At 41.2% G+C, this 23,171-nt stretch overlaps 2 protein-coding genes and 1 long non-coding RNA gene across 3 annotated transcripts in view; 1 reads left to right on the top strand and 2 right to left on the bottom strand.

Moving 5' to 3' along the window:
• The window catches only part of LOC132465052 (uncharacterized), a 32,548-nt gene that overhangs the window by 7,960 nt on the left and 1,417 nt on the right, over nt 1-23,171 (top strand). The window lies entirely within an intron of this gene.
• LOC132465042 (polyunsaturated fatty acid lipoxygenase ALOX15B-like) lies at nt 1,197-3,996 on the bottom strand. Its single transcript, XM_060061716.1, has 4 exons — nt 3,686-3,996; nt 2,742-2,854; nt 1,920-2,078; nt 1,197-1,626 (listed from the first exon to the last, which is right to left on the bottom strand). Exons 1-4 carry the CDS (start codon nt 3,792-3,794, stop codon nt 1,447-1,449), a joined length of 561 nt encoding a protein of 186 aa, XP_059917699.1. The 5' UTR covers nt 3,795-3,996; the 3' UTR covers nt 1,197-1,446.
• LOC132464995 (hydroperoxide isomerase ALOXE3-like) lies at nt 9,930-22,984 on the bottom strand. Its single transcript, XM_060061648.1, has 15 exons — nt 22,846-22,984; nt 18,491-18,646; nt 17,667-17,868; nt 17,432-17,513; nt 17,121-17,240; nt 16,694-16,797; nt 15,678-15,850; nt 15,004-15,147; nt 14,245-14,448; nt 13,834-13,920; nt 13,554-13,720; nt 13,196-13,317; nt 12,246-12,346; nt 11,823-11,993; nt 9,930-11,192 (listed from the first exon to the last, which is right to left on the bottom strand). Exons 2-15 carry the CDS (start codon nt 18,635-18,637, stop codon nt 11,013-11,015), a joined length of 2,004 nt encoding a protein of 667 aa, XP_059917631.1. The 5' UTR covers nt 18,638-18,646; nt 22,846-22,984; the 3' UTR covers nt 9,930-11,012.

Raw genomic sequence — 23,171 nt, 5'->3', positions numbered from 1 at the left:
TTACGCGCGGTTTGATGTTCAAAACGGCGCTTTTTACGCGCACTCTTGAAAGGCTTAATTGCGGCGTAAAAAGCGGCGGTTCTTTGCGCATGACGGCGTAAAATACGGCGTTTTTCTACATTTTACGGCGTTTTTTACGGCGTAATGAAGGTGATACGCGTCTAAATGATGCATGGGAAATGATGCCGTTTTCTGGCGGGGATGGCTTGCCATATCTACCTGCCTTGCTTGGCGTGTCATGATCATCCGTGTTCCATGTCCGTGTTCCTTCTATCGCCACTAGGGGGAGCTGTCTCTATGGGCCGTGCCAGGCTAATGACTGGGCTAATTGAGCTGGAGATAAAAGGCGCCTTTCCCGTCGGCTCGCTCTCTCTCACTACTGCTATGGCCTGACGGGGAAGGGCTGGCTGCAGCTTCGCTCCTCATCTTTACCTCACTTTGCTTTATATTACATCTACTGATATGCACTACACTTTTGGTTTGGCTTCCCCTTACTGATAAGGTTTTGCATTTAGCACTTTAAATAAATAATTGTTCCATCTTTATAATCAGCGTGGCCTCCCTTTGTTATGTCAGCTCTACTCGAGCCAAGTGGTCCTGACAGGGGCTGGTAACATTTTACTGGGGGGTCCTGGGCTGGACATTTGGGAATTCCCTGAATTACATTGTTTAGTCAAGAAACGTTGTTTAATAGATTACAACAAAATACAATAAAGAATCCTACGCTCCTCTGTCCAGCACATGCACATGAAAACGATGGCAGGATTATATAGGAGAGTAAGGCCCAATCCCATTTCTACCCCTTACCCCTACCCCTTACCCCTCCCCTTTGTTTTGAAGGGGTAAGGGGAAGGGGTAAGGGGTAGAAATGGGATTGGGCTTTAGGCCCAATCCCATTTCTACCCCTTACCCCTTCAAAACCAGGGGGAGGGGTAAGGGGTAGAAATGTGATTGGGCCTCAAAGGATGAGTCTGTTGCGAAGGGGTGGCCAGTCTTTCTGCATGGCGGCCATGTCCACCCCCGGCGGCACTCCTGATCCGCAACACCAAGGCCTATGTGGACAGTGGTGTTGCTTCACAGCCCTGAAGCTATGTTGCAATTTTGCTTGTCTTGGTTCAAACACATAGCAATATGACTATAGGTTTCATTGCAAAAAGTTTTTCCTTTCATGCATAACTGTTTACTTGACTCCTACGTTTGGCAATTTCATCTTTATTATTCCATTATTTATACATTTAGTCGAATGTTTTAACAATGAATCAATAATTGTTGGTTAGAATACGCAGATTCGTTTTTTGTTTGAGAATGTAAAATTTTAGAGGCAGATTTCAATATGAGGGCAGGATATACAAAGGACGCAGAGTTCCCAAATGTTATCCCCACATTGATGAGCATTATCAAACAGGAATGGGACTCCTCCAGTAGCGAACATCTTTGTGGTTCTAGTCATATAGACACACTATTCTCGATCTCCGAGGGTTGCAGGTAGCAGTACGGGACATCCAGACTTGCGTTCCTCGTTATGATCCTTTCCTCGATGCTGGAGAGCTCCTTCTGGAAGTTCTCTATAATCCGCTTGGCCGCCGGCTCACAAAAACGTTCCTCAGGGTAGGAACCAAGAACAACCTGAGGGAACAAGACACATTCCATAGATGGTATTCCCTCTGAGATGTTGGCGGTCATTATTATCAGACAGAAGCTGCATCTGTCTTACTGTTCAAGAAATAAGGCAAGATAATGTTTAGATGATACGCAAGGTAAGGGTAACATAATGGTTCCCCTCAGGGAACGTTAAATTAAACGTATCTGATTTAATCGTCTTCTTCTTTTCCTCATCTTATCTTTCAAACCTTGAAAGTCTCACCATGAATAGCATTGTTCTGTTCCCATTACACAATGTTCTCTATATCCCAACTTACAGAGTCCATGTATTTCTTGTATAGAACCAATGAACTGATGATGAAGGCGACCGTGTCACCAATGTTTGGCAGTGTCTCCAGAATGGTATCCATGGTAACCAGTCCCTTGGTAGTTGGCGGTGCTTTTCGAAGCTGCAGAGGGGAGTTTGGGAACCAGCTGTAGTAGTCAAAGTAAAACACAGAAGGAGGTTAGGATATGTCCATCAATCAGGTTAGGGTGAGGTTAAGTTTGTTAATTTGTTTATTATAAGGAACAGCATTAGCTGACACATTGATGACCCGTTCCTCGGGTTAGAGGGGTAAACCCGCTGGGGCAGTGGCAGCGGGGCTTCAGAGTGGCATTACAGCCAGACGGAGGGCAGTTGGCTGGCTTGAAATTCCTACCCTGCTTGGAGTGTAGGACAGTTGGACAGTATCGTTTGTTTAAAGGGGCTGTTGCTTGAGCCTCGTGGGACCATCCTGATATTCAAGTCGTTGCGTTGCTGGGCTGCAATTTATTTGACAATTATGGGCGCAGCCTTGTCTTTGTAAAAACACATTCTAGGGATTTTCTTGCTCTTGGCATATTTGGTTGAAAGTACAGCAGAAACGTGCTCCTCAGAGTAACGCCTGCCGTGCAGATTCTGTTCATCTTGTTGCGTCTTTATTCCCTCCCCTTCGCACTGATTGGATCTATTGTTTTGTTTTTTTGGAAGAGGCTTTCTATGGGCTTGAGGCCCGACTGATCTGCAGAGAGCAACGTGGATAAGACCAGGATCTAGTGGAAATAACCATCAGAAAAGTCCTTCTAGTTGCACCCGGTTTAATGTCCCTGATGAAGAGAAAGATGTCCACCTGTCCACTGTTTACAGCTGCGTGTTGAGCAGATGTTGTGAAGATCACCATGGTGACAAACTTGACAACCGCTTCCACTGTGATGAAGGACTCTGGCATCCCTGCATGAGGACGTTAAGCATGTCTTCATATATACAAAATATACGTATGATATGCATCAGCAATAGGACAAAATAGTTATAAATATTAGTCAACACTGGGATACTGCCAATTAAAGTTATAAGCTTGCCATAGTACCACCTGTTGGTCAATAGTCACTCTTTTCTGCATTGCGCACATAAAGTTTTGACAAAGCAACACTGAGTTATAGAGCTGGCTTGTCCCGCCCTGTTTGATGATGAGCACCTGGGGCCATATTTAAAGAATTGCTATGAAGTCTGGACTCAAAATATATTTGTCAATATGCAAATTATTGCATGACGTCATCTTCAGCCTTTTATCGACTTCTGGAGCTGGTGCTAGCTCAGAAGAACTTAGTTATTCGTGGAACTAGTAGTTGTGTTGCTTAAACATAACCAAAATAACAGGGCGACCAAGTCTTCACAATAATGCAGACAGTCTTGTGTTTGACCCACTCATCCACCAGGACGTCCTTGCTACATGTCCTTAGTCATTCTGCATACTAAGGCCCAATCCCATTTCTACCCCTTACCCCTTCCCCTTACCCCTTCAAAACAAGGGGGAGGGGTAAGGGGAAGGGTTAAGGGGTAGAAATGGGATTGGGCCTAAGTCTTCCGAAGACAGCAGAAAAACCGTCTTGTTCTTTTACCGAGGGCTATATAAGAAACGTTGTCTTCAGGCTAAGCTAATCAGAGGCAGAGAAGGGCGGGTCATGACTTTGCCTTTTTTCTATACGTTTTTCTATACAATCTTCTATTACATTGACATGTCAGTTTGAATTGGATTAATGGTTCAGCCGCCCCAACACATACCTGAGCTGCTGTTGCCCAGGAAGCCCTTTGTGAAGATATCTTGGATCCATCTCTGGAGCTCTGCATCCCCAGACACCTCGTCGTCTGTAGGGTAGTAGAGTCCCAGCATAGCCCGGACAAAACTGGAAACGGATCAAAAAACTTTTCATGCATTATAATTATAGGATGTTTGGGCCCAGGAGTGGAGCTTCTAATTATCCACTTGCATTAGGAAAACAACAAAAGCAGTTGTTTATGTTGGATACAACAACGATTACTGGCATGTGCACCTATAGACCTATTATGAATCCTATTCCTATTCATTCAAGTTACATAAAGATGGTAAACAATTAACATAGCGTAGGTAATCAACATGTCTGAGATGTCTCCCTGATATCGAGACTCCATTCAGTGGAGACCTATGGTGTTCTGTAAGGTAACCTGTTGATGGCCGTCCATAACTTCAGTCCATCATCTCTGTAGTAAAAGTTAGGGATGTTCTGCAGTCCTCTTTCAGCAATGTTGTCTGGGAGACATAGAGATGAGTAGGTGGTTTCAGCCAGGTGTCTCCTCAACAGCTCAATTATACCCTCCAGGCCAGGGGTACTCTGAAGATTGAAGTCAATCAGCCTTCTTAACCAAAACCAATGGCAAAAACAATAATATAACAGCAACCACTAAAGATTCAGTTTTAAATGAGTACATGTTCAGTGAGTACGTACTCTTGCTAAAAGTCCAGTTGGCCCAAGTAGCGCACGTCAAGCTGCTGCATTAATTTGCAGAGTGTAGCGGAAGTGGGGAGTCAATAACTATGAGAAATTATGAGAAAGGATGCATACAATTAATTAATGCAAAATGGCTCCGTCCATTAGTGTGTTGAACACTCAAAACAGAGTTGATACCCCAAGGTAACCCAATCTTAATCCAATTTTGTCATGTTAAATGGCCCTGCCAGCAAAGACACATAGACACAAATTTATACTCCATGTACCATCAGAAAACATGACTAATTTGTTTTCCCCCAATGCAAAAATGTGTAAAGCTCCTCTCCTAAAACACAAGGTTTGATTTTGGGACTGTATACTGTATACGTCAGCTGATCCTACCTTGTAGAGGGGGTGTACGTCTGGAAAGTGACGCATGGTAGCGACAGCAAACACCTCGGCCAACAAGTGGGTCTTCATTAGATGAGAGATAATCTGATGAATTACTGAATCTGCATTTTTCACAAATATCTTCACCAGGAGCCAGTCGAGCTCTGGATCGCTGGGGACGAAGATTGGGCATTTCTCTGATGGTTCCTGTCCCAGCTTTAGGGGAGAAGATAGGACCACACAATATAATAGTTATGCAACTTCACAATAGCAATCTGTGATTATGTTTATATGTATGCAAACTAAATACATTAAAGGATAACTTTGGGATTTTCCAACCTGGACCCTATTTTGAATCGAAATGAGTGAAATTACTACGTTGAAATTGTTCTAGTGTCTACAGTGAGAACACGTTTGACAGGAAGTGGAACTCAAAACCATGACTCAAAAAGTCTGGATAACAAGAAGTTTAGCAAATCTGGCAGGGAGAAGACAAAAGGCTTAGTCAGGAAGAACAACATCAGTGTAGCTTTGCTAATCGTATCTACCCCTCCCACTCCACACTCATGGAACACCTTGTCACAGGGGGCCTGTGGAACTGGTTCATCCCTACCGTTCCTCATACCTATTGTATCTTATTCCCTAAAGGTGTCATCACCTGAATAGCTATGGGTTTGAGTGTGCCTGCGGTGTCCAGGTACAGCAGGCAGAGGGCAGCAGTGAGAGGCAGTGACTTCCCCTCCACCACGCGGGTCGGAAGACCCTCCAGTGACTTGTAGTCACACAGGAATATGTTCCCTTTCTGGATTACAAACAAACACAGAAAGATACAATAAGAAGACACTGATGGAGTAATGGCACACACTCAACAGCTAGTAGCGCACATGTGGCCTCAAGTCAAATTATATTTCTCGTCATCATGGTGGAGAATTCTTTTTTTTTACTTTCAACCAGTGCTAAATATAGATCTGTAATTGTTGTTGTACTATTGCAAGTTTGTAGTTTTGATTTATGATGCAGGTTATGGAATCTTTGGACTATCCAGCCATCCAAATAATTCAAAAAGACTGTTGTCATGGTAGAGTCATCATTCAGCACCATAGTGGACATCTTTGACACAACACTAATCACACAGGTTTGGTATACCCTCCAGGGGCTCTCCTATATAAGAACTGCTTCATACAGATGTGTATATTTGTACACGGGTTTGAATGTCAAACATGCTTTTTGTGTGGCACTTGTGAGACTTCTATAGAAAAATGTAGCCCACTCGCTTTGAGGTGGGTTATCTTTCTGCGGACACCTTTGTGGGTCTGCAGTGTGCACTCCTACACATACCTGGATCTCTTGTTGTAGGGAAGTACCAGGCTCTAGGAACGGCTGCACCATCTCTTCAGTGACGGGGAAGTTTGAGGGCAGATGGGGGCAGTTTCTGATCATGGAGGGATGGACACCATTCAGGAACTGGTAGCCATAGAAAGCATCGTCCTTCCAGTGCTCAGCGAGATATTCTTCAGAGAGGGGATGGTTATATATTCATTAAAGCACTGTAGTCTTCAACAGTATGGGATAAGTCACAATCACAATGTGTGTTTTCGCCCAATGCAAAAATGTGTTAAGCACAACTTATAATGGACGTAAATCAAATAGAAACGGAGGGTCAATGAATGTATGTGTTTCCACTCTTTACTATGGTATGATGCCCCAACGAGTTAAAAGCCAACGGCAAAAAGGTTTCCCTTCCCTCTCTGATAAAACTACGGTCACAACGATAATGCATTCATGGATTTTATTTTATATTTAAAGCACATGCCAAATGGTCTTTAGAAAAAAAAATCCTGGCATACTTTTTACTATACTATTTACTATGTTTATTAATTTGAACTGCCCCAGCTGTTGCAGTTTATCGTTTGTCTTAACAGTAAATGAAGGCCTTGTTGATGACTGCAATTATTGCCTGCAATGCAATGGTCTTCTTTGAAATTGTTATTCTAAGAATTATCGAACATTGAATAAATGTTTAGCTCCTATGGGGAGTGTTAGAAAACAATTGCGCCACAAACCAGGAAATACCTGGTTTAAAGCCAGTGGCGCATTGTTCAGATGCTATTTTAAGGCTGCATGCATAATGTTGCTTGTGCACCTCGCGCATACACTTTGCTTCTCTCATCTACCTAGCCACATATTCTTGGTAAATTATTTGGGATTGAACAGCTGATACAGCAGTAATTAGTTGTACTTTTAAATCAATGCATCTGCAAACACCGTACAGCGTTACCGGCATTACGTATAACCAAACAATTGCATCCATATTAATGTCAACATGGTAACTACAATTTGACACAAAGGCTTTCTTGAAACCTATACATCGCTGTCCACTGTGGCTGGACCAAAGGTCTGAGCTTTTGAGAGAAGCCGTGGACAGTGCTCCTTCGGGCGCGGATGTCACAAAGAGCCGTTGTGTTTTGCCAATACAGTACGCTTCTTATCCATATTAGGCATTTATTTTGTTTCATAAATTAACTGTAGTTTTGGCAGAATAAATTTATCGCAATGGTAGAGTCCCAAATTGTGTCCACGTGTGCAAAACTCTAAATAAATCCAAATAAATAATGAAGGTAAGCACAGGCTTCGCCGACTTTGTTGCCTGCTGAAGATCACAACACACGAGCCAACTTGACTTGACCAACACCACTTGTACAGTATATTCAAGAAGAATTTACAAACTAAGAACCCTGATATAATCTGAAAACACAGTGATTTTCAGAAGAAACATCCTATTAGAAAGTTTGAAAAAAGTATTTTCAAACTGAAACTGAATGTGCTAAAATAGGTGATTAAATAACTGAAAAAATGAAAAGGATGTTTGGTGCAATTACATTTTCAATTAAAGTTCACTCTATTCAGCTAAAGATACAAAAGTATGGGTTTGACCATGTGATCCAGTTGGAGACTTTACCAGCTGTTGAGGACGTCTTGAAGGTGAGTGTGTTCTTCATGGACTCCAGGCTCTCCCATGATTCCTCAGATCCAAACAGACCTTTCAGTTTGACTTCAGCTATACTGCAGAAGGAAGCAGAGGACACTTCAGACAGACCTACAAATAATCACAGAATCCCGATCTTGAAAATATCGCCCTTATATCATAATTATTATATTTAGTCTTACAAAGCAGACTTTAGATGAATAATCTGTCTGATAGCAGACAAGCTTAATCCAACAAGACACTTTCATGCTCATTGTAGTGATGTGTTACTTTGATACAGTTGGGTTCAATTATCTGATCGAAAATAGCGTTTACACAAAGTACACTCAACGAATAATCACAAATAATTCACCAACATTTCCTTATGCGTCAACCTTGTTAGTGTTAACCAAGGTTAAAATATTGAATTGTAAAGTACAGCTAAGGGAATTGAATCCTTATTAAACAACACTCACGCAAATTCTTTTGAAAACGTGAATTCAAGTCCTTTGGAAAACGAGAAGCGGACTTCAGATGGAAGCTCCGATTCCTCAAAATGAGTGATGTGGGTGGTCCTGTCAGCGTATACCTTCCACCTGTAGAAGACTCACCTCTTTATGCAAGGTAGATGAATATCCATCTGAGGAATTTACTAATCCAAGTACACATAATATGGCTACACAATGCAACCGCATTAAAGGAAGCACTGCACTTCATTCATGAATCTCGATGTATAAACTGGAAAATCATTATTGGGCGGCCACTGGAAGAGCTGAATAGACTCACTGATAAAGTTGACTACGTTTGGCCAATTCTCTCCTCCTGTGCTCAATCAGCAAAGGATGGTAATCGTCACTCGCCTTCATCGCTGTAGTTATGCAGATAACGTACCAAAATATATTGTAACATGCAACAACATTAATGATAATTCCACATAAATATCAGAAGAGATCAACCAACTGCATGAATATCCCCAGAGAGCAATCAAGGAACACATTTTCATTTTACATCCGCGACACGCACAAACACGCCCATTTTCCTCGGACGGCGAACTCGCCATCTCGGGTGAACTCAGTGGTGACCGAGCAAAATTCCGAGACAGAATTCAAGATGGCTGCGCCCAGTGTGACTTGAAGCATGAACTGTTTTCATTGTGCTTGGGCCGCTTTGGTGGTTTAAATGGCAATTTCAATCGCTCGTATTACTGCAATACCTTGCTGCGTCCGTATCTCTGCCTATGGCCTATATAGCCTACCTATTTTGGAGCGCCTGGTAGGCCTACTCTGCCAATGCTACCGCAACGACAGCTTTCCGGGTGGCGTCCATGTTTTCCTCCAACGACCGAGCTAAATAATAAAACGCTTGAAGGGTGGGCGTGGCGTCAGATCCGAGATCCGAGTCGGTTCGCAGAGAATACTCAAAACGCACGCACCGCCCCCTCCCTACCGGACTGAGGCGAACCAAACCGTACCGCACCCTGCAGTGGAAACGCGGAGTTAGATTATGACTGTATATGCCACAGACAAATAAAGTGGCATTGTTAACTATTACAAATGCATATTTTACTGTTTAGATGAAAATTGCTTTCATAGGGCTCATCTTTTAACCACATGTGGTAAGTCATGGTGATTTAAGATCAGGTTAATAAACAAGGTGATGAAGGGATTTTAATCAAAGACCTCACTTCATATAACTGTATGCATAATGGGCTCTATTTTAACGGTCTAAAACGCAAGTGAGAAGCGCAAAACGGAAGTGGCTTTGTGGGTGGGTGATGTCTGCCGCTGTTGCTATTCCTACTGGTGTGTAAGCTTATGTTGCAGTTCCGACCTGCCATGGTACGTCAAAATAGCAACACCAACTGCGCCATCCGCTAGTGCACTTGGGGCCTCTACGAATTCTCTTTTTTGCATAGGAAATTTCCTTTCCTTTGGAAATGACCCAGAAATGCTTGGAGGAAAGGTTGGTTAGAATTCTAAAAATACTTAGGAAAGGAGCCTCGATGCTTTCTTTAGGTTACTCCTGAGCTTCCTTTGCAAAAGGAAAGGAGATACTGTATCCCATATCCTTTTCTGCGGCAATATTAAAAGCAACATGCCAAGTTTACCGACTCTACGCGAAGACGCATGAGAGACGCGGTAAAGCAGAAGCATAGAAGAGAAGAAAATACAATTGATAATAATGGATACCAATTCCAGAAACATAATTATTTGAATATAAATGAATTCATTTATTGCTGATTAGTAAGCACATAAAATACACCATAAGAAAAGAAAATGCCAACTTCACATTTAAGAAAGACTACTGGGGGCAGTTAATTTCAACATCAACATAAATTTAGCCTCTTTTTTTTCCACATGTGAATTGGAATTCAAGTGGCCTAAAATATTCCCGCTGGCCAAGTCCAACCTAAGTGATTCTAACTGTTGGCGATAACCCGATTGAAATCAATACAATAAAAAGGTTATGAGATTTGACTATTCGCAGAGGCCCCTGGTGCTATGTATATCACTACAATGCTATTCAAATATAACAAATAAAAGGCAACAACCTTAACTTAGCAATATTCTAGTGACAGAACCCTAACCGCCATTATTTATTTCCAATGGTATTAAATTGACCACCACCAATTAGTTCTCTATATTTGTCTATTGTGTATCTGTATCAGTAATAATAATAATAATAATGGATTGAATTTATATAGCGCTTCTATATAGACACTCAAAGACGCTTTACAGTAAAGGGAGGGAACTCACTAACCACCACCAGCATCATCATGTTTGTTATTCTTGTATAACAGAACATATACCATTTGGTACTCAGCATTTCTCTACATGACAAAAATGATAATCTAACAATGGAGGGGGGTACAGTAGGGACCGCTATCATATCTGTTTTTGCCCAAAACAAATTGCCTTTTGGGAACCCAACACATTAGTATATGTAATATTTATTATCTTAATGTTTTCGCATGGCTAATTGCAGTGACGGATTGACCAATTTCCTACAAATATTTAGACCTTTGGACATAACTGTATCCAGTTGATGCTCCTTGCAGTGAGTGGGTATTATCATTTCAATCCCAAATTGTCTAACTAATTTGTAAGACAGTCAATGGTTAGAGTATTTGAGTAGCCTGTAAATGGTTAATAGTAAAATGCGAGAGGCATATGAGGTCAAGATATACAAAGGATGCACATTTTTTAAATTGTATCCCTGCATTGATGAGCAATCTCAAACAGGAATGCTACTCCTCCTCCTCCGGTAGCGAACATCTTTGTGGTTCTAGTCATATAGACACACTATTCTTGATCTCCGAGGGTTTCAGATAGCAGTACGGAACGTCAAGAGTTGCGTTCCTCTCTATGATCCTTTCCTTGATGCTGGAGAGCTCCTTCTGGAAGTTCTCTATAATCTGCTTGGCCGCCGGCTCACCAAAGCGTTCCTCAGGGTAGGAACCAAGAACAACCTGAGGGAACAAGACACATTCCATAGATGGTATTCCCTCTGAGATGTTGGCGTTCATTATTATCAGACAGAAGCTGCATCTGTCTTACTGTTCCAGTAAATAAGGCAAGATATCTTTTAGATGATACGCAAGGTAAGGGTGTGCCCTCAGGGAACGGTAAATTAAACGTATCTCATTTCATTGTCTTCTTGTTATAAAGCTAATTTTTCTCATCTCATCTTAGGTTTCAAGCCTGAAAGTCTCACCATGAATAGCCCTGTTCTGCTCTTATTACGCAATGCTCTCTATTACGGATGTAGTGTTTTAGTGTTCAAATCCTACTCATAGTGGTCCATAAACGTCGCTGCGTTTAGCCTGCATGCAGCCTTGCGCTTTGTTGATGTGAGTTATACATGAGAAGATTGGCTTTCCTTCTCAAACTACATTAAAATGGCATATATAACATAACAGCATTTTTTTTTTTTAATCTTCCCAGATTAAATTGGACATAACACTTCTGGTGTGTTTGCAACTTCTAGCCACGCCCTTGTATATGACGAGCTATCAAAGATTTGTGCCCCCCTCAAGCCATGTAAGGCCCCTCCACAAATCTGTGTCTGTCGCCAGGTCTGTCTTTATATCCCAATTTACCGAGTCTGTGTATTTCTTGTTTAGAACCGATGAAAGGGCGATGAAGTCAACTGTGTCACCAATGTTTGGCAGTGTCTCCAGAATGGTCTCCATGGTAACCTGTCCCTTGGTAGTTGGAGGTGCTCTTCGAAGCTGAAGAGGGTTGTTTGGGACCCAGCTGTTGTAGTCAAACTAAAACACAGAACAGTATTGTTTGACCAAAGCGGCTGTGGCTTTAGCCTTTTGAGACCATCCTGATATTCAAGTATCTGCAAGTTGTTGCGTAACCAGACTGCAATTGATTTGACAATTATGAGCGCAGCCTTATCTTCGTAAAAACACATTATTTTCCTGCTGTCTTGCTCATGCCAAATTTGTTTGGAAGTAAAGCAGAAACAGAAACATTCTTTTTTTGGAATGATGAAGAGAAGGTTGACCTCTGACCTGTCCACTGTTTACAGCTGCGTGTTGAGCAGATGTTGTGAAGATTACCATGGTGACAAACTTGACAACTTCTTCTACGGTGATGAAGGACTCTGGCATCCCTGGATGAGGACGTTAAGCATGACTTCATATATGCAAAATATACATTGTATGATATATAGAAGCAATATCAAATCATTATTATAAATATAGCCAAACACTGACTGAGATACTACCATTTAAAGTTATTAGCGTGCCATAGTACCACCTGTTGGCCAACGGTCACCCTTTTCTGCATTCAAGGCACATAGCAAACATATTTAAGTTCTAGAGCTGGCTTGTCCTGCCCACTTTGATGATGAGCCCCTGTGGCAACATTTAAAAAAAAAAATGCTATGAAGTCTGGACTAAAATTACATTTGTCTTCAAACACCACAAGGCATGGTTCGTCAATTGTTATGATAATTTAAAAAATGTAAATAGTTTGTTTCATCGTCTCCCTCCCTTTGTCGATGTAGTGAATTTGTGATTACCGGTATTTGGCGAAAGATAATTAACTTAAGGTGATCTCTCCCTCGCTTGAAACAACCACTTAATGCTTAATGCAAATTAATGTGCAATGACATCATAAATATGCAAATGAACGCATGACATCATCTTGAGACTTTTATCGACTTCTGGAGCTATTGCTACTTGAAAATAACTTGAATAAACATTTTACATCTCATGGTAAAGACAATGTGGTGGGAGAAGGATAATCCTAAACCAGTTGGAATTGGGACCAGTGGGAATGTTTCAGCCCTACAGGCTCAACCCCTTTAACAATCCTAATAGACCTTTCAATACAAGAACGAACATCCTTATTCAGAACAGGAAAATAATGGGGAGGTGGAACAAGAGAGCAGCAATCTGAAATTGGCAAAAGCTTTTTTTGAATGTTGCCTTTATGTATACTGGCCCACTACACATACCTGACCTCCTGTTGCCCAGGAAGCCCTTTGTGAAGATATCTTGGATCCATCTCTGGAGCTCTGCATCCCCAGACACCTCGTCGTCTGTAGGGTAGTAGAGTCCCAGCATTGCCCAGACAAACCTGGAAACGGATCACAAAGCTTTTCAAGCATTATAATTACAGGATGTTTGAGCTCAGGAACAGACCTTTAATTCTTTGCATTGTGAATTGAAATCCAATTTTTTGTTTTAATTATCCACTTGCATTAGGAAAATACCAAAGCTGTTGTTTGTGTCAGATACAACCAAGGTTACTGGCATATGCAACTATAGACGCATTAAGAATCCTATCAACATGTCTGAGATGTCTTAGGTAACCTGTTGATGGCCGTCCATAACTTCAGTCCATCATCTCTGTAGTAAAAGTTAGGGATGTTCTGCAGTCCTCTGTCAGCAATGTTGTCTGGCAGACATAGAGATGAGTAGGTGGTTTCAGCCAGGTATCTCCTCATCAGCTCATTGGTACCCTCATTGCCAGCTGAACTCTGAAGATGAAAGTCAATCAGCCTTCTGAACCACAACCAATTATGGCAACCACAGTGATGTAACAGCAACCACTAAATATTCAGTGTTAAATGAGTGTTAAGTGAGTACATACTTTTGATAAAAGTCCCGTTGGCCCAAGTAGCACAACTCGAGCTGCTGTGTTAATTTGTAGAGTGTAGCGGAAGTGGGGAGTCAATAGCTAAAATAAATGATGAGAAATTATGCATCCTATTAATTAATGCAGAATGGGTCCATCCATTAGGGTGTTTACATGAACACTCAAAACCTAGTTGATACCCAAAGGTAACCCAATCTTAATCCGATGTTTTGATGTTAAATGGCCTTGCCAGCCAAATCAACATCGACACACAAGATTTTCTACTACATTTGTACATTCTGAGGTCAAGTTCCATCAGAAAACATCACTAATGTGTTCTCCCCAATGTAAAAATGTGTGAAGCTCTTCTCCTAAAACACAAGGTTTGATTTTGGGACTCTATACGTCTACGTCAGCTGGTCCTACCTTGTAGAGGGGGTGTACGTCTGGGAAGTGACGCATGGTAGCGACAGCAAACACCTCGGCCAACAAGTTGGTCTTCATTAGATGAGAGATAATCTGATGAATTAATGAATCTGCATTTTTCACAAACATCTTCACCAGGAGCCAGTCGAGCTCTGGATCGCTGGGGATGAAGATTGGGCATTTCTCTGATGGTTCCTGTCCCAGCTTTAGGGGAGAAGATAGGACAACATAATAAAATAGTTATGCAACTTCACAAAATCTTTGCGTTTATATAAGACAAGATAAGATAGACTTTATTGTCATTGTACAGTCACCTATACAACGAAATTGGGAGTGCCAACTGAAGGTGCATTACACATACAAAATAAAAGAAAGAAAGAAAGAAAGAAATAAACAAGCAATTTAAGTTAAAATTTGTAAAATTAAGAAAAAAAAGAAAAAAAAGAAATGGAATAAGGCTTTGCAAACTGTACAGATTACTTTGGTTTTATCCAAGATCCGTTGGGCAACCTTTTGATTCCCAGGGTTGTCTGATGTCAATTATGCTTGTCATAAAATGTTTAATTGCTGGTCAGTTTTCATTTGAAGGCTGTGTAATTATAAATGTATTTATATCATGAACTAAAGAAAACTTGCATCGGAATAGATATCAACAAGTGAAAATAATCTGAAATCAGTATTGGTCATAACCAGAAAAAATTGTTTCATCCCTTCTTTTCATATTACCCATTGTATTTTATTCCCTAAATGTGTCATCACCTGAATAGCTATGGGTTTGAGTGTGCCTGCGGTGTCCAGGTACATCAGGCAGAGGGCAGCAGTGAGAGGCAGTGAATTCCCCTCCACCACGAGGGTCTGAAGACCCTCCAGTGACTTGTAGTTACACAGGAATATGTTCCCTTTCTGGATTACAAACAAACACAGGAAGATACAATAAAAAAGACACTGATGGAGTAACTGCACACACTCAACAGCTATGTGGCCACAAGTAAAATGATATTTCTGATCATGGTGGAGAAAAGGTGAACCTTCAACCAGTGCTAAATGTAGATCTGTAATAATTGTATTACAATCGTAAGTTTGTCGTTTTGAGGTATGCTGCAGGTAATGACACATTGCTGGACTATCCAGACTATCCAGCCATCCAAATATTTCGAAAAAATAGATGCTATGGTAGAGTCATCATTCAGCACCATAGGAGACATCTTGGCTCGACCCAAATCCCATGGGCTTGGTAACCTCCAGGGGCTCTCCCATCTTAGAACCGCTTCATACAGATGTGTATATTTGTAAACAGGTTTGAATATCACTCGCATGCTTTTTGTGTGACACTTGTAAGAACATCTATAGAAACATGTAACCCACTTGTTTTGAAGTGGGTTACCCTTCTGCGGACACATTTCTGGGTCCGCAATGTGCACCCCTACACATACCTGGATCTCTTGTTGTAGGGAAGTACCAGTCTCTAGGAACGGCTGCACCATCTCTTCAGTGACGGGGAAGTTTGAGGGCATAAGGGGGCAGTTTCTGATTATGGAGGGATTGACACCATTCAGGAACTGGTAGCCATAGAAAGCATCGTCCTTCCAGTGCTCAGCGAGATATTCTTCAGAGAGGGGATGGTTATATATTCATTACAGCACTGTAGTCTTCAATAGTATGGGATAAAAGTAAAAAATATAAGCATCTCCCATGCAGCATACAAGCGAATGTTGCCGCCTGTCATTATTTGTTATCTAAAGCTTAATAGGATAATAAGAGCTGCCAAAAAGTAGTCCCAGTGATTCCTTCTCCTGTTGTAAGGGATGTTTAATTGACACCTTTACATCTAAATTTACAGACATTGTCAGATATCCATGTGAATCCACTAAGGGCTGCTGGATTTTTGAAAAAATCATAATCTAGATTATTTTGGTCAATATTGAAATCATAATCTAACCCATTAAAAAAACGTTGTAACTGAGAATTTTTAAATTCCGCCTTAAAAAAATAAACAAGATGGTAAAAAAGAAAATGTACGATTCGATTAATCGCCCAGCCCCAAATCCACCCTCAATATTCAAAACTAAAACTATAGTGCTTTTCACATTTTCATCGGTTTAACAAATTAACAATATCCCTCATATACTTACTAACTAAGAAGCCTTATATAATCGGCAAACAATGATTTTCAGGAGAAACATCCCTTTAATATATACTTCACTGTTTAAATCAATCTGTGATCGGTATCGGATCGGTGCATCACTATTTTAAGGATGAAAGAATGAAATCCATCGAAGTAGTGTGTATTGGTGTTCATCTTTGAACGCGAAACTGAACCATGAAGAATCTAAATTGTGTTAAAATAGTAATTCCACAGACGTTTTGTGCAATTCATTTTTCTACAAGCTCACTCTATTGAGCTATAGATTTTAAAGCCTAGGTTTTACCATCCAGAAGAGGACATTACCAGCTGTTGGGGACGTCTTGAAGGTGAGTGTGTTCTTCATGGACTCCAGGCTCTCCCATGATTCCTCAGATCCAAACAGACCTTTCAGTTTGAGTTGAGCTTCACTGCAGGAGAAAGAAGAGAGACAGACCTACAAAATCAGACAGACCTACAAATAATCACAGAATCACGATCTTGAAATGATAGGGCCTTTATATTATAGTTATTAATCTGTCTGATAGCAGACTAGCTCAAATCAGGCGCAATGCAAAGTGTCGCTCCCATGTGTTACTTTGATACAGTTGAGTTAAATTATCTGAACTAAAAGGTAATTCCTCAACGGACACAAAAAATCGAATCAAAAATTTTTTTGTCATGTGTCAACCTTATTTAAATTATTGCATTTTCAAGGACAGCCAATATAATTGAATCCTAATTAAACACTCACGTAAATTCTTTTAAAAACGTGAATTCGAGTCCTTTGCTAAGAGAGAAGCGAACTTCAGATGGAAGCTCAGACATCTCAAAATGAGTGATGTGGGGGATCCCCTCAGTGTATTCCTTCCACCTGTAGTAGACACAATGTTTTGCAAGTCAGATGAATAACACGGAAAAATGGAAATGATAATGCAAATACAAATATAATTGCTATACAATAAAACCAAAATTAAAGGAAGCACTACATTTTATTCATGAAAGTAGATGTATAAGCTGGAAAGTTATTATCAGGCTGCAACTGGAAAAGCTGAATAGACTCACTGATAAAGTTCAGTTCGTTTGGTCACCTCTCTCTTCCTGTGCTCAATCAGCAAAGGATGGTCATCGTCACTTTCCTTCGTGGCTGTAATTATGGTATAAGATAAGGTATACCAAGATATATCATAACATACAACAACAATCATGAAAATTCCGTATAAATATCAAAAGAGATCAGCCCACTGCATGAATATCCCAAGAGAGGAATAAAGGACTGAAGTGTAACTTGGTGAAAGACCTTTGGCTCCTCTGAGTTCCAGTACTTCCCCCCAGGTCAACCATCTGTGGCAGGGGAAGATGACGGCCTCTCCTTCTGGGGTATCCACCACAATCTTGAAGCAGAACCACTTATTTTCTGGCAGATAAAGATATTGAGATATCTCCAGCTTGATGAGCAGAAGATGGCCCAAGGGCTGGGTGTTCACTGGGTAGGTGCTGGTCTGTTGGACAAAACAACAACTATCGACTCTGCTCTTACGTTTATTCTCGTCCGTCTCGGGTCATTTTAACAAGCCGTTCATGCAACATCCAGTATGTCATCGTTTACTTTTTCAAGCATCTTTAAAAAAGACCAGAACTGGATCATCAACATTCAGAGCGCTGGTGGCCTGAGGGTTTTTCGATATGGGGGTTGGTCACACAGAGCAGTGTTTTTAGAAATGCAACCCCAACTTCACCATGGCTTTCCTATACAGTTTCTGTGCTAAGCTGGTTCTTTTAAGGGCCCACTGTTTTCTGGTGTTTCTTCACTGAGCAAAAATGCTATATGGGACAATCCCATGACACTATGTGGTGTAAGCTTCAGATGTAAGTGAAATGGAGAACGTTAAGCAGTGGACTTCTGTTGATGCAAATGTTCCAGGAAGATACAAGAAATAAATTAAAAAATATTTATTAGAATCAATCCCTATTGTGAAAATAATGAGTTATCACGCGATATGTAAGGTTCACCAACTATTGAGTCATTAGATAGTAGAGAAAGAGTCAATTAACTTGTACTGCAGACCCAATAGTACACCGGAGATGAATGAAAGCGTTGGAAAGCCAACTGCAATTCCTCACCTGGTTGGGGCAGAAGTCCAAGCCATAGTTGTCTAGCTCAGTGCGCTTACTCTCCCCATTCGTTCCCACCAAGGTAACAAATACGTGGTCATTTGTTCCTGCCCAAAACCCGTCACCCGTCGTCACATGTACCTGATACATAGCCATGATGGGAACCTGGAAGAGAACACAAATGTTACCAATCTTTCCATCAAAGGCCACTCTCTGAACTTCCTAGACACCTACCTATTACTGCCTACTCTACGGTCTATAGATCTAAAGGTTATCTCTATGTTGGTTGTGTTTGCGTCAAAAAGGTTTCATTGTTATTGTTAAGTATGGGCTTACGACTGAATATGGAGGCCGGATCAGTAGAAATAGGCTTTTGTCAGTGCTTGTCTTTCATGCGTCTGTCGTTATTGGGAGTTATGATGGATTGAAGTGTTAAAGTGGTAGGATTGTCATGTAAATAAAAGTCGGTTAAGTCACTCTATGTAGAATCGCACCTATCATGTCACATGGAATGGCTCCTTCTCCAAACCCAACCGCGAGTACCTCATTGTGTTACTGGACAATCAACTATGCTGCATCGCAAACATCATCGTGTTGGTCCAAATCGCAGATCGCAGTAAAGAACATCCGCAGGATCTGGCCCTTCCTCACAAGTAAAAGCAGCTCATCTCTTGGTCCAAGCACTCTTCATCTCCCGCCTTGACTCCTGCAACTCGCTCCTTGCTGGACTCTCCGCTCCCACGATAAACCTTTGCAGTGTATCCAGACCACTGCAGCCCGCCTCGTGTTCTGCCTACCTTCTGTGATCTCTACTCCCCGCATTAAACTGAAGAATATGGTACTGGCCTACAAGGTGGTACAACAGAACTGCCCATGCCTACCTCCAAGCGTTAGTCTGACTGCACACCCCTGCTCGAGCACTCTGCTCAGCTACCTCAGCTGGACGCCTGGTCGCTAAGAGCAAGCAAAGGTTGCACATAAAGTCTAAACTCTGTTTTGGCACCACAATGGTAGAATGAGCTCCCTGCCATCAATATCAAGTCTGCAAAGTCGCTAAACAGCTTCTACAAGAGACTCAAGACTCACTTGTTCAGAGTTCACCACCGCCCCTTCTCCTCCCTAACTCTCCTAAAAATATACCTCTTAAGCACTTTGTACGTATGTACGTCCTACGTAAAGTCTGTTTTGCAGGGTTAATTTTCCAATGAATTTGCTTGTTGGTAATAATAATAAACCTTTAAACTGTTATCCAATGTATTCGATATTATTGGGTGTCACTAAACGGAATGGTATACGAAAAAGTAGGTACTATTTTAGCTGTTTGCGAATGATTCTCATTTTCCACACAATGCATTGCATGTTGGGGAGACGACAAACCAAAGCCCGCATTGAGACCCTTGAGAGTAGAGACTACTACGATTGTTCAGCAGATTATGCAGATAAATAGAGAGAGAGAGAGAGAGAGAGAGAGAGAGAGAGACTCAAAATGTATTGCAGATGGCCCACTTCAGGGAAAGGGACTGAAGCTTACTGGAATGGAGGTAGTAATTATTTTCAGCAGGCATGAGTGACCTGGACGCATACGCAATAACCCAGAGTTTACTATCATGTTCCTGGTAGAGCACAGCCCCAAAACCTTCATTGGATGAATGAACGAACGTTTTTAAATGAGACGGTCTGGCCTATGGAGCATTTCAAGTTTGCGTAACAAGCCTTTAACACCCTTTACCTTGCGTGATGACGCATGTCACCTAGCAACCATGACAGCTGCGGTTCAAACCGGACGGCGGAGGAGAAATCTGCCAGTGTGAGTGTGGCCAGGCCGGGCCAATTTGGCCACTTGGGAGAGGTGTGCTGCTACGGCCCGGGCCGTTACGGTACAGATGTTAATGAGCCGACACGCGCACACGCACGGCTACGCAACCTGAGCTGGATGACGTATAGTCAATGCGACGACCACGGACATAATAAAGGCGACGAGCCTTCTTTCCCATTATCCGGTAAACATCGTGTCAATCGGTGCAACTGTTGGTGTGTTCTCTGTGTTGTTATCCATTGTTGTTAAAACTCTGAGTGGCGGCAGACTTTATTATGGTCCATGCAGCGGACGCTTGGTGATGACGTGTTACGACGTGATGACGTATGTACAAGAGCCTTCCGTGGCCAGGCCACAGCTGCAACGGCCACTGCCAGATGGCCTTGTGTGAGTGCAGGCCAGAGAACAATGGGGCCATTTGAGCACGGTTAGGTGTGAAAACGGCCACACGGCCACGGCCAGATGGCCTAGTGTGAGTGCACCCTAAGAGATGTCCACTTTCACTTAGATGTCCACTTCTTACTTTATTCTTACTTTTATTTTATTGTATTTTATTTAGAATTTTCTATTTTTTATAATCTTATCTTCTATGCTTGTAATTTCTATTTGTACGGAGCACCTGGAACAAAAAAAATTCCCCCCCGGGGATCAATGACGTTTTCTGATTCTGATTCGGTTATATAATAATTATATAAAATACAACGTTAATAAGTTTAACGTTATATGGCTCGTGTTAATGAAATTGAACTTTGACAATAAAGTTACAAATTATAAATAGTGCCAACTTTATTTTAATATAAAAAAATGTTTTTGCATAGTTTTGTCATTAAATATGTAATTTACTGCAACTGCCGCTTCCGCTCTCTGACTCCATTTCTGAAAAAATCCAACGCGCAATGAATCTTGGGAAACGTTGGGCCGTGAAGGATACATCTGGTGTAGCCTTCAAATCTGGGAAAAGAAGGTGGCATTTGTCAGCCGCATTTGAAGGAGCCTTCGAAATGGGACAGCCTTGACGCGTCGCAGTGACGCAATCGCCCTTCGAATGCACCCTTCGAAGGATGCGTCCCCTGAATTGCGACACAGCCATGGTGTGGCTGACGGCTTGATCTTAAATGTGGGCTTAACACTGTTCACGATCACTGGCTACCCTTCTCCTGTGACCTTTCCCATTTTCCGATGACCTTCTTTGTAAACAGCCAATGGCTCGGTGTCCTGCCTGGCCACAGATAAAACAATGGGGACAGCTCATGGTTCTGTTTGGTATACAGTCCTGGCATCTATCCTTTTTGTCGACTGACAGTGGCTGCGGGTGACTCAATTAGCTACTAGGGCTGCCAGACTGTATGCGTTCTGCAGACCTGTCAACAAGGGGTCATGTGTCTGGTCAAAGAAGACACCTGTGCAGTCAGTTGTCAGAATCCCGGTTAGCCTGTAATTCGGCATCAACTAGAGTCAATGCATTCATGTCAGTCTCTCCATTACCTTCATGTTGGGCAACACTCAGTCACTGGTGGAGACTTGGATACATCACCCAGGCGCTTTAACCTCCCCTCTTCCTCAGTCATGGACCTAGTCATCTGTTCTAACAGAAAGTCATCACTAATCTGCTGGTCAGCAAGAAACACCTTGATGTCATGTCTAACGTAGCTGTTTCTCTCATTTAGACCTTGGTAGAGTGTGTGAAGAAAGGTAGGCTACCCTGTAAAAGCCTTCTGCGTAGCTAAACTCTACACCAGCCTGCTGTGAATCAAAAATAACTCTCTGCTTTAACCCCATAAGCCTATGCAGAAATTGGCCCCTCTCTGTCGTGCTGTCTGGCATTAATTAAATCTTGGAAGAGCTCGGTTAAACTTTGATCTCTAATGTGAGAGAAATTCTTGTAAAACAACACGTTATATGTAATTGTCAACAATATGTTAAAAAAATCCATGTTAAAATTATGTTATATCTAAATATATATAAATGTTATATCTAAATCTAAATGTTTTATAAAAATCTAAAGGTTAAATATAAATATAAATGCTAATCTAAATCGTACATTTATATCTAAATGTTAAATCTAAATGTTAAATCTAATTCTTATTCTCACATTTTAATATTTAGATTTAGACTAACATTTAGATTTAACATTTAAGATTTCGATATACATTTAAGATTTCGATTTAAGATTTCGATTTAACAATTAAACATACATTTAAGATTTAGATATAACATTTAGATTTAACATTTAACATTTAGATATAAATTTAAGATTTAGATATAACAGATAGATTTAACATTTAGATATAAATGTAAGATTTAGATTTAGATATAGACCTAACATTTCGATTTAACATTTGGATATCAATTTTAAGATTTAGATTTAACGTTTACATTTAGATTTATAAATACAATTTAGATTTAGATATAACATTTATATCATCTATAATTTTTAACATGGATTTTTTACATTTGAATTTATTGTTGACAATTACATGTGAAATGCTGACACGATTACCCAGAGATCAAAATCCAATAGATCCCGGTTAGACCTCGCTATCCTTACCTGTCCTGGTGTCTGGTCTTTCTTCCCTTTCCAGGAGCTGATGGAATCGTCAGTATGGATCTGACCTCAGTAGAGAGCCCCTTGTGAGTCTTCTCTTATAGCGGACCCTAAACACGCCCCTCTGCCCACACTGCACTGTACTGATGACAGCATAGATGTTCGTTGAGATAAGTTGAGGCAAAACAAGGCAATTAGCCTAAGGTGTTTTTCCCAGTTAACAGTTTCCCTCCCTTTTGGCACCACAATGGTGGAACAAGTTCCTTGCCGATGTCAGTAATGCAGAGTCGCTCACAAGCTTCTGCAAGTGACTCAAGACTAGTGGTTCC

The sequence above is a fragment of the Gadus macrocephalus genome, chromosome 9 (genome assembly GCF_031168955.1).
Source record: "Gadus macrocephalus chromosome 9, ASM3116895v1".
NCBI classification, from domain to species: domain Eukaryota; kingdom Metazoa; phylum Chordata; class Actinopteri; order Gadiformes; family Gadidae; genus Gadus; species Gadus macrocephalus.
The sequence above is the reverse complement of the archived record's forward strand: the minus strand, read 5'-3'. Positions and strand labels throughout refer to the sequence as shown.

Bases quoted from the DNA above. Each gene is read 5' to 3' on its own strand.
- LOC132465042 (XM_060061716.1), bottom strand. From the start codon at position 3,794: ATGCTGGGACTCTACTACCCTACAGACGACGAGGTGTCTGGGGATGCA. The intron at 2,079-2,741 runs CTCTTCATCAGG...TTTGACTACTAC, and splicing joins GTGGACAGGTGGACATCTTT to AGCTGGTTCCCAAACTCCCC. The intron at 1,627-1,919 runs GTAAGTTGGGAT...TTGTTCCCTCAG, and splicing joins ACAAGAAATACATGGACTCT to GTTGTTCTTGGTTCCTACCC.
- LOC132464995 (XM_060061648.1), bottom strand. From the start codon at position 18,637: ATGGCTATGTATCAGGTACATGTGACGACGGGTGACGGGTTTTGGGCA. The intron at 17,869-18,490 runs GTGAGGAATTGC...TTTGTCCAACAG, and splicing joins TGGACTTCTGCCCCAACCAG to ACCAGCACCTACCCAGTGAA. The intron at 13,721-13,833 runs GTATGTACTCAC...TTTCATCTTCAG, and splicing joins CAACGGGACTTTTATCAAAA to AGTTCAGCTGGCAATGAGGG.